General features: G+C 39.3%; 1 protein-coding gene across 1 annotated transcript in view; it reads right to left on the reverse strand.

Annotated features, from left to right (window-relative positions):
- The window catches only part of SVEP1 (sushi, von Willebrand factor type A, EGF and pentraxin domain containing 1), a 376,990-nt gene that overhangs the window by 98,053 nt on the left and 265,401 nt on the right, over window positions 1-13,536 (reverse strand). Inside the window, exons 39-41 of the mRNA XM_075825648.1 lie at window positions 12,632-12,848; window positions 8,318-8,473; window positions 2,431-2,494 (exon numbers count right to left, since the gene is read on the reverse strand). Coding sequence (XP_075681763.1) covers window positions 2,431-2,494; window positions 8,318-8,473; window positions 12,632-12,848 — 437 coding nt within the window. The remainder of the gene's footprint in view (window positions 1-2,430; window positions 2,495-8,317; window positions 8,474-12,631; window positions 12,849-13,536) is intronic.

The raw sequence follows: 13,536 nt of genomic DNA on the forward strand, positions 1-13,536 counted from the left end.
CGAACTATCACTGCGACGTAACTGTACTGTGCTTTTCTGGAACTCCTTCACGGTAGCACCGTATATACACCGGTGGATGTCGGGAAGGGGTTAATATGTAAACATTAGATGGTATGTAAACACACCTGTGGGATGTTTGTTATTGTAAATTATTGATACCATTGGGGGCATGAGAGTCACATGATGATTGGATATTGAGTCACTTGGATATTGAAGAGAATGTATTTAGACACATTGTTTAGGCTTGAGGAAGACCCTACACATATAATGAATGGAAACGTTGCAATTTTTTGCTTGAAGCTTGATGAATAAACAAAAACTTTTTTTTGACGATTTTTGGAGATGTGTGCTGTTACAGCTTCAGCAGATGTCAACATAGACCTCCAGGTCACTGTGGAGCAGCACATTTCAGCAGTGGAGGATTAAAAGTTAAGAAAATGATTTTTTTCATTAACTTATGCAAACTGCAGGTAAAAGTTGTGGTTTGTTTTTCTTATATATGGAGCCTGTAGCAATTTATGCATCCCAAGCATGAAAAACAACCCATTTTTTTGTGGTTTCAGGAATGTTTTTCTATCATTTTTTTTAACACAGGACACATCCGTTTTGATTAGTTTGTCCTTTAAATTGAAGGTGGCCTTTATGACATCTAAGTGCAAATCTAAAAATCTTTGATGTTTTTGTGCCTATCCCTTGCTATAGGACAATGTCTTTTAATTACACTGCCCACCTCTTGGCTAAAATCATTATACATGGAGATAAAGGGAATTCTCGGTGGTTTGTTGTGTGTGTGATTACTCTGTAGGCCCTCTCGTCTGGAACTAATTAGCACATGTTCTTTATGTGCCATAACAGTTTGGTTAGAACACCCTCTGTCTCTTAAGTTGTAAACCATCTTGTCCAGGGTAGGACTTACTTTATCATACTGATCTACAATTCTTCTCACCCAAAGCTTTTGAAGAGATTTAATGATTTTTTGGGGATTGCAACTGTCATACCTCAATAGTGTATTTTTATCCATACTTTTGTGTGTAGTTCTGTGTGTAAGGTATTGTCCGATATTGTAACCTTCGTATCAAGAAACTGTATGGTGTCTCTTGAGTGTACCAGAGTATATTTGATGCCCTGGACCAATAAGTCAAGAAATGCATGAAACTCTTGTAATTGGGTCTCACTCCATGTCCATATAAAGGAAGATGTTGTCTATGTATCGCAACCACCTCAATACATGAGTGAATTGGTGGGTCACATAGACATACATTTCCTCAACGACCACAGCAAATACATTCACATATGTCGGTGCCACATTTAAGCCTCTCTCTGTTCCCTTTAATTGTATCATTAAACCAAAAATAATAGGTAAAGTTATTATTAGTTTCAGCAAGGTAAGTATCAATTCCTGACTGCATTTATCCCCCTTTTATAATCAATTGAGGTATGTAGACTTACTATATCGAATGAGGCTTAAATAGCCCAATTGGCCCTGTAGATGAGCATATACAGGAGAAACGATGTGTGATATGAAGACTAGATTGAACAACCACAGATATACCATAAGAAAAAAAACAAGATTTTCCTGTCTCCAAGCATTACTCTGATGTTTGACACAGTGAACAGGGTTTACGCTTTATGATAATTGACCATGTCCTGATCACCAAAAGAGGGAGCGAAAACATGAATTAGAGTGGATATTTAAATTACATACAATGAGACCAAATGGCCTCAATATCGAATTTAAGATATCTAGACTAAGATTAGACTACACCATAGTTCATCCACATTTTTCTGCTAAGGTGCTAGTCATGTAAGGTTGTGATCTTTGAGGCATTTAAGGTGTTAACGGCGGATAGTTTCTATTCTCTCTGCCGTTACAGCAGGGCTGCGGCTGTGTATTACAGCCATTGCCCCGCTCCTGAGCATGCAGACATACTGACTGTCACACAGGACGAGAATGCTTGTCCTAATGCGGCAAGCACCCACAGCACAGGACCAGTATTCTCGTCCTGTGTCGGCAACCAGTTAATACAATTGTATTCTTCTCAACATTGGCTTGCCTTCTTCATAAACACAAACATGAAACTCCACACCACTTTATTTTCTCTAAGATTTCTCTGCTTATGAAAGATAGGGGCAAATGTTTTTTTTCTGTTGGATTCCATAGGAAATATAATTGTTCTATGTTCCATCAGATGCCATATTACAGAGGTATTCATCTCCATATTACGGTGCCGTATGGAGTAACCATACAGCGCCACATGGAGTACCTATGGTTTACTAGTACCCTGTGAAGGTGCATGATGCGTAATATTAAAAATTCTCATCACTTGCTAGTAAATAACATGTACCACAGCTAATTTACATTTAGACAGTATTATACTTTTCTAGTAGACACTATTTAACAGCTGTTATGATAACAAGGTTGCAAATTACTTTTGCACTGAGGTTCCACTCCACTCCATGATTTATTAGCCTCACAAACTCTTTCAAGTGGACCCTGAAAAAAAAAGCACAAAATTAATAAATAAACATCGGAATGCACAAAAATATAAACACGATTTCTTATCAAATTCCAAAATATCTTCTTTGAAAGACATATGCTTTAGTGGCCTCTAGCACAAACCTACAGTCTCGTCAGTCATTAAGAAGAACTACCTGTGATTTGGGTTGTTCTATGGCATTACAGTCAAATTGCAGTTATAATCCAATTGAGCTGCACACATTGTGCAATTTAGGGCAATGTCATGCCTTAGACCAGATTCACACATGACGCACTAAACACAGAATCCGCACCAAAATTCCACAGCAAAGCACAGTGCAATGTAAGTGAATCGGATTTTAATAAAACACACTTACTAAGGCCCCCTGCACACGATCGTGCCCGTAATCACTGTCCGTCATCACGGGCACGGCCGGCCGCGGGCAGCCACCCGCATTTACGGGCCATGCTCCCATATGAAGTATGGGAGCACGGTCCGTAAAAAGCAAAAAATAGGACAAGGGAAGGTGTCCGTAGGCAATAGAAGTGAATGGGTCCGTAATTACGGATGGATTCTACAGTCGTGTGCAAAGGGCCTTATAGTGTAAAAGCTGTATTTCAGACATACTGCAGTATGTCCTATCTGTTGCGGAAATGCCATTTCATCAGTCCTAATTTCTAGGTTGGTTTAACAGCGTATTATTTACGGAATGTGTAAACCTGGGCTTAAAGTTGCTATAAATTACATGAATGGAATGAATGTTTTCTAAAAGGGCATTTATGAATAATGTTTTTCTACACTGAAAACAATTTACCCATGAAAAATAATTAATATTATTGGAAAAATGATTAGCATGTAATGCCGTCTATGGAAAATACACAGACAGTTTTTGTATGACCACTATGATAATCAATGTCGGACAGGGAAATGTCTAGAAACATATACAATAAATGGCCTCACTGACAGAACATATTGTAATTACCTGGAACAGAGTGCATTCCTCCTCTGTTTAACTGTGAGGTTAATGAATTTAGGAAATGCTTTATTGATCTCCAAGGATGAGATACGATCTCATCCTTGGTACTATAGTTGAAGTCATACGTTTACATACACATTAGCCACATTTATTAAACCTCAGTTTTCACAATTTCTGACATAATCCTAGTACAAATTCTATCTCTTAGGTAATTTAGGTTAACTACTATATTTTAAGAATGTGAAATATCAGAATAATACTAGAGCTTTTATTTATTTTAATACATTTCCAGTTGCTCAAAAGTTTCTATACTAGAGGTAAGTATTTGGTAGCGTTGCCTTTAAATTGTCTTATTTGGGTGAAACATTTGGGTAGCCTTCCACTAGCTTCTCACAATAAGTTACTGTAATTATGGCCCATTCCTCCTACAGAAATGGTGGTGTTACTGAGTCAGGTTTGTAGGCCTCTTTGCTTGTACAAGCTTTTTGAGTTCTGCCCATACATTTTCTATGGGATTGAGGTCAGAGCTTTGTTATGACTACTTCACACTTCACTACCTTCACTTTGTTCTCCTTAAGCTATTTTGCCACAACTTGGAAGTATGCTTGGGGTCATTGTCCATTTTGAAGACACATTTGCGGCCAAGCTTTAACTTCCTGGCTGATGTCTTGAGATGTTGCTTCAATATGTCCACATAATTTCCCTTCCTCATACTGCTGTCTATTTTGTGAATGCACCAGTACCTCCTGCAGCAAAGCACCCCCACAACATTATGCTGCCACCCTTTCTTCATGTTTTGGATGGTGTTTTGGCTTGCAAGCTTCCTCTTTTTCCTCCATACATAATGTTGGTCATTATGGCCAAATAGTTCCTTTTTGGTTTCATTAGACCAAAGGACATTTCTCCAAAAAGTAAGATCTTTGTCCCCATTTGCAGTTGTAAACCTTAGCCTGGCTTTTTTAATGGCGGTTTTGGAGAAGTGGCTTTATCCTTGCTGTGCTGAGCAGCCTTTTAGGTTATGTCGATATAGGACATGTTTTTCTTTTGACATAGAAATTATTGCACATTGTTTTCTCCAGCATCTTCACAAGGTCATTTGCTGTTATTCTTGGATTGAGTTGTATTTTTTGCACTAATGTATGTTCAGCTCCAGGAAACAGAATGCATCCCTTTAAAGGGTAACTAAACTTTCAAGTGACATGTCAGAAGTTTTGATTGGTGGGGGTCCAAGCACTGACACCCTCACCAATCGATAAAATGAAGCGGCAGAAGTGCTCGTGTGAGAGCTCAGCCACTTAGTTTTTGTTCGTGCTTTTTCCGGATATTAACGGACTCAAAAGAACGTCTATGAGCCCGTACTCCGATACATCGGTTTTCCAGAAAAAGCCGAACGGAAACTAAGCGGCTCATCACTCACGCAAGCACTTCTGCCGCTTCTTTTTAGCAATTGGTGGGGGGCCACTGCGCCCGGACCCCCACCAATCAAAACTTCTGACATGTCATTATGACATGTCAGAAGTTTGTTGAACGTTTAGTTACCCTTTAATGAACCGTATGACAGCTAAGTGGTTCCATGCTGTTTGCATATTATTGTTCAACAGATCAATGTGGTACCTTTAGGAGTTTGAAAAATTGCTGCCAATGATGTACCAGACTTGTGAAGGTCCAGAATTCTTTTTTTGATGTCTTGGATGATATATTTTGATTTTTCGATGATGTCAAGCTAATATTCAAGTAAGCCTTCAAGTAAGCCTTGAAGATAGGCCTTAAAATACTGCCACAGGTACACCTCCAATTAACTCAAATTGTGTCGATTAACCTATCAGAAGCTTCTAAAGTCATGACATAATTTTCAGTTTTTTTCCAAGCTATTTAAAAACGTATGTAAACATCTGAGCCACTGAGAATTTGATGAAAGAAATAAAAGCTAAAATAAATAATTGTCTCTAGTATTATTCTGACATTTCACATTCTTCAAATATAGTAGTGATCCTGACTGACCTAAGAAAGGGAATATGTGCTAAGATTAAATGTCAAAAATTGTGAAAAATTTTGTGGCTAGGGTGTAGGTAAACTTATGACTTTAGCTGTATATATACAGCTCCTGCACAAAGCCATAATATGGCTGTGGGCAAAAATCGTTAGTATGTTAAATAACTTTTTTTATTCATGACTATTTTGATATATTTTATTAGGAACTGGAATTCTCCTTAAAGTGTAACCATCTTTTTAGGTGGCTTTTCATAATAAGTGTTCATGTGTGTGTGACCATTATATTACTTGCATTCTGAATTTCTCACAAGATTTCCCCTCTGCAGGCTCTATATCTAATTGTCATTCTCCCCTTAATTTAGCTCCAGAGGGGAAGAGACTAGCTTCTAGCAGTCTCTTACACACAGCACACAGAGAAAACAAAGGTCTTGCACCAACTTCAGCATGAATAACATTATACAGCAGTACTGAGCAGTGTAGCAGTGAATCCAGCACTGGGGTGAGACAGTAAAACACTTACTAGAAGCCATAGCAGTGTGAATATCTGTGTCTATCGCTCTCTCTCTCTCTCTCTCTCTGCAGTTGCTCATTCCTATTACACCCCTCCCCTCTCTATAGACTTCTATGGGCAGCAGCTGTAAACTGTCTCAGTGAGCTGATAATCTGTCTCCATCACTGCCTCACTAAATACAGGTTATACCAGTGAATGAGTGATCAGTGCATGAGGCAGGGGGTGGGGTGTGGGTGTCTGGGAGAAGAGGGCTCTGATAAGTGGAAAAAAAGGCATTTTTCTGTAATAAGATGTATTACAAAGTTTCTTATCACTGCTTGTACCATTAATTATTGTGGACAAATTTAAACAATTGCAACAATTTAACTATTGATTAGTTCCTATATATAACAGTTTGGTTACCACAGAACACTTGCAAAATGCAGTAAACATTATAAGTTGTGGCCCATCTCCCACAATGAAATTCATATGTATTTTCTTCAAGAAACCATTCACACTGTTCCTTTAAATAATAGCAAAAATTATGCATTTTTATCAAACTTGAAAGCAGACTATTAACTCACTTCCTCAGAAGTGTGCCTATGATCCGTAAGAAACATTTGACTTGATTGAATTATGCATGAGTATAATTTATCATCAATTACTGTATTTGTTAGGCGCTCACTTCAGATCTTCTGTTCCTGTAAATTAGGCAGCATTTGGATGTTTTAAAATGCCTTCTGTTACAATATGTGAATTACAATGAATGTCGTAAATGTGGCACGGGTGACACAAGTAAGTTCTTGAGTTCACAAAAGCATTGATGAAACACATTTAAAGGGGATTTCTGGGAGGTAAAAATAATGACTGGAGGAGTGGGCCTTGATCTTGGAAACGGGACATATGCTAGTAAGGAACAATAAAATTCAACATATTGGAGCAGATTTATTATGAATGCTGCGGTTGGTTCTGTCTAGTTGTGCTTGTTTGTGTGGCGCACGTTACTTGGATGAGAATTATTATTTGCGTGCGCCAGAAAGAACTAGGATTTGTGCCATGCTGGACACGGTAGTTTGTATTTGTAGAACATTGGCGTGAGTTTTGCTTGTTCTAGGTTGCGACACATTTTGGCCATTTTTTTAGACATTTCAAGTTCTACCATGCTACTGTATCTTATAACAATGCTACTCTGCAGGTTATGACAGGTGCCATGTGACAAAAAGTAGCCTGCGACAACCGTGTCATAATTGTTTTCTATATAATTGTGATTGATGTTATGTCGATCAATTTGTAAGCAGATGTACCTCATGTAATATTTGGCATCTTTCTCTTTTTACTAACTGACCTTTACTGTACTTCCTTCCATTTTCGATGAATTTTTCGCTCCCTTACACTTTCCAAATGATATGCAGTTCTTTTATCACTACATAATTACACAAATGCTTTCTAAAATATTAGCCACAACATTTTCATTCAGGTCATCTTATTTTGTACATTTTGTTTAGAACCTGTCTACTATTCATGCATAACTAAGCATACAAATACTCTTAAAATTATCAAATACTCCATAAATAAACAAATAGAGATAATGTGTCCATAGCAAAACTCGTGCTAATCATGACGAGCGATGTCACCATGGCTTTAGACCACCAATTCACCACATGTGGCATATGGGGAAATAAGCTAAAGCACCACCATAGACTGTGCTGACATCTATTATTAGGCTGGGTTCACACGAGCATATTACGTCCATAAAGGACGGAACGTATTTCGTCCGCAAGTCCCGGACCGAACACACTGCGGGGAGCCGGGCTCCTAGCATCATAGGTATGTACGATGCTAGGAGTCCCTGCCTCTCCATGGAACTACTGCCCTGTACTGAAAACATGATTACAGTACCGGACAGGTGTCCTGCAGGAAGGCAGGGGCTCCTAGCGTCGTACATAACTATGATGCTAGGAGCCCGGCTCCCTGCAGTGTGTTCGGTCCGGGACTTGCGGCCGAAATACGTTCCGTCCATTACGGACGTAACATGCTCGTGTGAACCCAGCCTTAAATGTCAGCACACTCTAGTGAATGAGGAGGCAGGTAAAAGAAAGTGACGACGTTCAGTTGAGTCTGCCTACCAGCTCCAGTATGCAGCCTTAAGAAGAAGATGAGCACAAATGTCACAGAGATCTGGCACTTCACAAGGTGAAGTACCCATTCAGAGATTAGTTCTGTATGGTAAACACAGAACAAAGGCAAACTTTGATCCAGGGAGCAAGAGTTCTACTTTAAGCATCTGGATATAAAAGGGATAAATAATTTACCTTTAAATATCCAAATGTCTACAGTTAATTGTTGAGAATAAACGAAATGAGGTGATGTATATGTACTTACATGTAATTCATGTCCAGCATCACACTGGTAGACAATGGTATCTTTGTAGAGATATCTCGTGCCAAGCACTGTCCCGTGATCAGGAGCAGAAGGTTTACCACATGATATAGGAGAACATAGGTCATCCGTCAGAGGAGGTAACCAGTTACCATTAGTCTAAATGATAAAATAAGTGTGGTTTTAGTACCTGAATTTGTGATTTGAACAGTAAAACTATCTATAAGGTGAGACATTGTGTTTGACATCAGAAAATCCTAAGACAATGTATTTTTAGGCCTCCTTCACACACACTTTTTGTGAAAAAAGAAAGATGTGCTGTGATTGGTTGCTTATGGGAAACAAGGACAGTTTTTCTTTTAGACAGTTTTAATAAATGAGGCCTATTGTATTTTTACATTGCCCCATGCACTTTTCTAAGATGCTGCTTTTACCTAATGTAGCAAAATAATATCATATCTCACTCCATGGGAACCAATGAGGAATTTGATATCATTTTTTTATTTTTGTTATACATTATATATTTGTGTTTTTATCTCTGTTGTTGCTTAAACTAATAAATAAACATCTTTTTGATACAATATATATAGTCTAGTCAGGGGTGTAGCTAAAAGCTCATGGGCCCCGATGCAAAGTTTCCTCTTGGGCCCCCCCCCAAACTTCTCAGGGCCGATGGCCCACAGCTTTCATCTGCATCGCTGGGTCTCCTAAGTGATCCAACAATGCAGCACTAGCAGCCAGGGCGTCACTAAGGACTTAAAACATCAGGGGGATTAGCCCCAATACATATGTGCCCCCCCAAAAAAAAAATTTGTGTGTATGAATATGTGCATATATATATATATATATATATATATATATATATATATATATATATATATATGAGACAGCATATCTATAGCACTACGACCCTAAAGCTATGGATAAGATTAGATACATTGGCTTAGCAGACAGTAGCACACATTATAGGATTAGATGCAGTGGCTCAACAAACAGTATCACACATGATAGGATTAGATATAGGGCCCATTAGACAGTATCACACCTGATAGGTTTAGATACAGTGACTCAACAGACAGTATCACACATGGTAGGATTAGATACAGTGGCTCAGCAGACAGTATCACACATGATTGAATTAGATACAGTGGCTCAGCAGACAGTATCACACATGATTGGATTAGATACACAGCTCAGTAGACCGTATCACACATTATAGGATTAGATACAGTGGCTCAGCAGACAGTATCACACATGATTGGATTAGATATAGGGCCCTGCTCGCTGACATTGCGGCTCCAGTGCTGGACCCAGGAAAGGCAAGAATAATTATTATTTTCCTTTTTGACCTGATACTAATTATTTTTGTGTGTTTGTTTTTTTACAAGTTCGGTTGTTGGACTACTTCAGATTCGAGGACTACTTCAATGACAGCGTTTTTTTTTATTCTCAATAAAATGGATAACGAGGGTTGTGTGGAATTTTTATTTCAATAAAATATTTTATCTATGTCTTTGTATTTGTTTAAACTTTATAACTACCGCCCTAGTAATTGTCGCTGGCTGATTCACAACGCCCATTACTAAGGGGGGGGACTTAATGTTAGACATGAAGAGGTTAACACTAATCCCCATTATTACCCTTGTACCCAGCGCCATCAGGAAGAGCCGGGTATGATCTAGTACCCGACCATCTGTAGTGACAGAGGGGCACTGGGGCGGCCACAGTCTAGTATTATTAGGCTGGGAAAGGCCAAAAACGGTGACCCTTCCCACCCTGGTAACGTTAGCCTGCTGCTGCTATGTTGAATCTGGCTGGTTATAAAAATGGGGGAACCCCACATCGTGCTGTCCAATTATTTATAAAAAAAACATTTTGTGGGGTCCCCCTCATTTTTCATAACAAGCCAGATATAACACAGCAGCAGCAGGCTAGCATTACCAGGGTGGGAAGGGCTACTGATTTTGGCCTTTCCCAGCCTAATAACACCAGCCTGCGGTCACCCCAGTACCCGACCATCACTACAGATAGTCGGGTACTGGATCGTACCCGGCTCTTCCTGGCACCCCTGGTGGTGGGTACCGGGCTAATAATGGGGGTTAGTGTTAGCCTTTTCACCAGCTAACACTAAGCCCCGCCTTAGTAATGGACGCTGTCAATCTGTCAGCGGCCATTAGTAAGTTGGCAGCGATAAAGTTAAAAGAAAAATACAGAGACATAGAAAAAATTGATTTATTGAAATAAAAAACCCCCACACAACCCTCATTAACCATTTTACTGAGAATAAAAAAGCCGTCATCGAAGTAGTCCTTGAATCCGACGTAGTCAACAACCGAACCTGTAAAAAAACACAGAAAAAAACATTAGTAAGGGCCTGTACACATCACCGCTGCCCTTCCATTGATGGGTTCCGTCGGGTTAACCTCTCAACAGAAAGGCAAACTGAAACCTCTGCTTTAGTTTCCCTCACCATTGATCTCAATGGTGATGGAAACGTTGCTAAAGATTTCCGTTTGTCACCATTGTAACAGGGTTCCGTTGTTTTGCATTGTCGACTGCGCTATTGATTCTGCCAAAACAACGGAAACCGGTCACAACGGTGACAAACGGAAACCATTAGCAAAGTTTCCATCACAATTGAGATCAATGGTGATGCAAACGGAAGCTAAAGTTTCCGTTTGTCTTTGCGTTGAGGGGCTAACTAGACGGAACCCCTCAACGGAAGGGCAGCGGTGATGTGAACAGGGCCCATGTGCATGTGTGATACTATTTGTTGGACCCTGTATTTAAGCCTAATGTAGGCTTAGATACAGGGTCCAGCAGACAGTATTCTAATGTAGTATAAGCTGGGTCCCTGTATCTAAGCCTAACACACGGTAGGCTTTAAAGGTTGTCCACTCCCTAAACATTGATGGCCTATCTTCAGTATAGGCCATCAATAGCTGATGGGTTGGGGTCAGACACCCGGGACCCCCGCAAATTAGCTGTTTTGAAGGGGTTGCAGCAGCTCGTACGAGAGCTGCTTCCCCTTCATTTCCTCACTTGCTCACACTGCAGCATAATTCTCACGTGTTACGTGCGTATTTTGCTGCGGTTTTAACCCCTTCTACATTGAAAAGACTGAAATCTGCAGTGAACAAAAATAGAGTAAGCATGCTCCGGATTTTAAAATGTTCACCAGAATGTGGAAGAGATTTCTTCAAATCTCTGACCCATGGCTGGGACTGTAATCCTCTGCAAATTTTCAGCGTGGAAATGGCAGCATTTACGTCCCGTGTGAATTTAACCTTAGATGGTTTGCGTTGGCTTGCAGCAGTCTTCAAGTCATGCCACAGATTCTCAATTGGATTGAGGTCTGGGCTTTCACTAGGTCATTCCAAGACATTTAAGTGTTTCCTCTTAAACCTCTCCAGTATAGCTTTAGCAGTATTTTTAGGGTCATTGTCCTGCTGGAAGATGAACCTCCGTCCCAGTCTCAAATCTCTAGCAGACAAACAGGTTTTCCTCAAGAATAGCCCTGTATTTACTATCATCCAACTTTCCTTCAATCCTGACTAGTTTTCCAGTCCTTGCCAATGAAAAGCATCCCTCAGCATGCTTCACTGTGGGAATGGTTGAGTTTGCGCCACACATAGTGTTTACCATGATGGCTAAATAATTACATTTTAGTTTAATCTGACCAGAGAACATTCTTTCATGTGTTTGGGGAGTCTGCCACATGCCATTTGGCAAACTCAAGACGTGTTTTCTTATGTTTTTCTTTAAACAATGGCTTTTATATGGCCAGTCCACCACTAAGCCCCATTCTTGTAGCAGTCCTATGGACAATACTGTGGATCTTTGGAGCTCTTAAAGTGTTATCATTGGTATCTTTTTTTTTTCCATTTTGTTACAGTTGGTTTAATGCTGCTTCGTCGGATGTTCAAAGTTTGGGATATTATTTATAACCCCAACCTGATCTATCCACAACGTTGTATCTGACCTGTTTGGAGAGCTCCTTGGCCTTTCAGAACAGGTGTATTTATACTGACGTCATGTGACAGATCAGGTGACACTTTGATTACACACAGGGGACCTTATTCAACTAATTATGTGACTGCTGAAGCTAATTGGTTTGATCAGAACTTTTAGATTTTTTTTGTATATTTTTTTTTTAATTCCACTGTAAAAATTTGGACTATTTTGTCAGGTCCATAACATAAAATAAAAATTTAATTGGTTGTAATGCAACAAAACAGAAAAAAATACCAAGGGGGCGAATATATTCACAATGCTCTGAATATATACATATATAAAAATCTAAACAGATATATTTACCATACAGGTTGATGTGCTTGGTCCCGATAATGTATAACCAGTCTTGCATGCCACTGTTACAGTTTTATTTATATCATAATCTGCCTTGATGTTCACTGTATCTGACTGCAATTTACATTTTCTTGGGACACAGGTAATTTCCTCTGTTGACCAGGATCCATCCTCTACACAACTTTTTGTCACCATTTCTGCATCCATCAGATAACCATCTTCACACCTGTAATACAAAGCATGTTTTAATAAATAAGTACCTTACAAATGGCGTACATTTGTGTACCTGAATACATAAATATTGCTAAATGCTGTTATTCTAATATGTTCACCATTTTCAGAATACACAATACAAGTGTGGGGCTCATGAATACACCTAAAAAGTGCAAAATGAGGACATATTGTATCAAAAATGTCTCAGAGAATAAGTAGCATTGTTTCCCATATTCAGCAATCAGAGTTCAGCTTTCCAAAACAGCACCAGAAAGTTGGAACATGGGTTTTGATTGGTTGGTATGTGCTTATGGCTGTTTTAATATCAAAGACCTAATTAGAAACGCTTCTGCAGCTAAACTTTGTCACTCTTAAAGTCTATGGACACCTTTGACCTGAACAGGGGGCGCTTAATGGGACAAGCATCCTTATTAAGCAAAATACTCGGTATCCTCCACTGAATGGTTGAACTTAGACTTTCGTAGATCTCAACAAATGCCTTTCAAAAAGCTTTCAAGGAGGATCTGTTGCTGCAGGGGTGTTGCTTAAAGAAGACAGTCATATAAATCACATGAAGTATATTAAAGACAAGAAAAGGACCACAGTAGTGCTCCTAGTACAGTATGAGAAATAAGTGAGGATATACAGGATACAGTTGTTGGTCTCACCTTTCTATGTTGCAACCTATTTGGTAAATAACT

This window comes from Rhinoderma darwinii, chromosome 1 (genome assembly GCF_050947455.1).
Source record: "Rhinoderma darwinii isolate aRhiDar2 chromosome 1, aRhiDar2.hap1, whole genome shotgun sequence".
NCBI classification, from domain to species: Eukaryota; Metazoa; Chordata; class Amphibia; order Anura; family Rhinodermatidae; genus Rhinoderma; species Rhinoderma darwinii.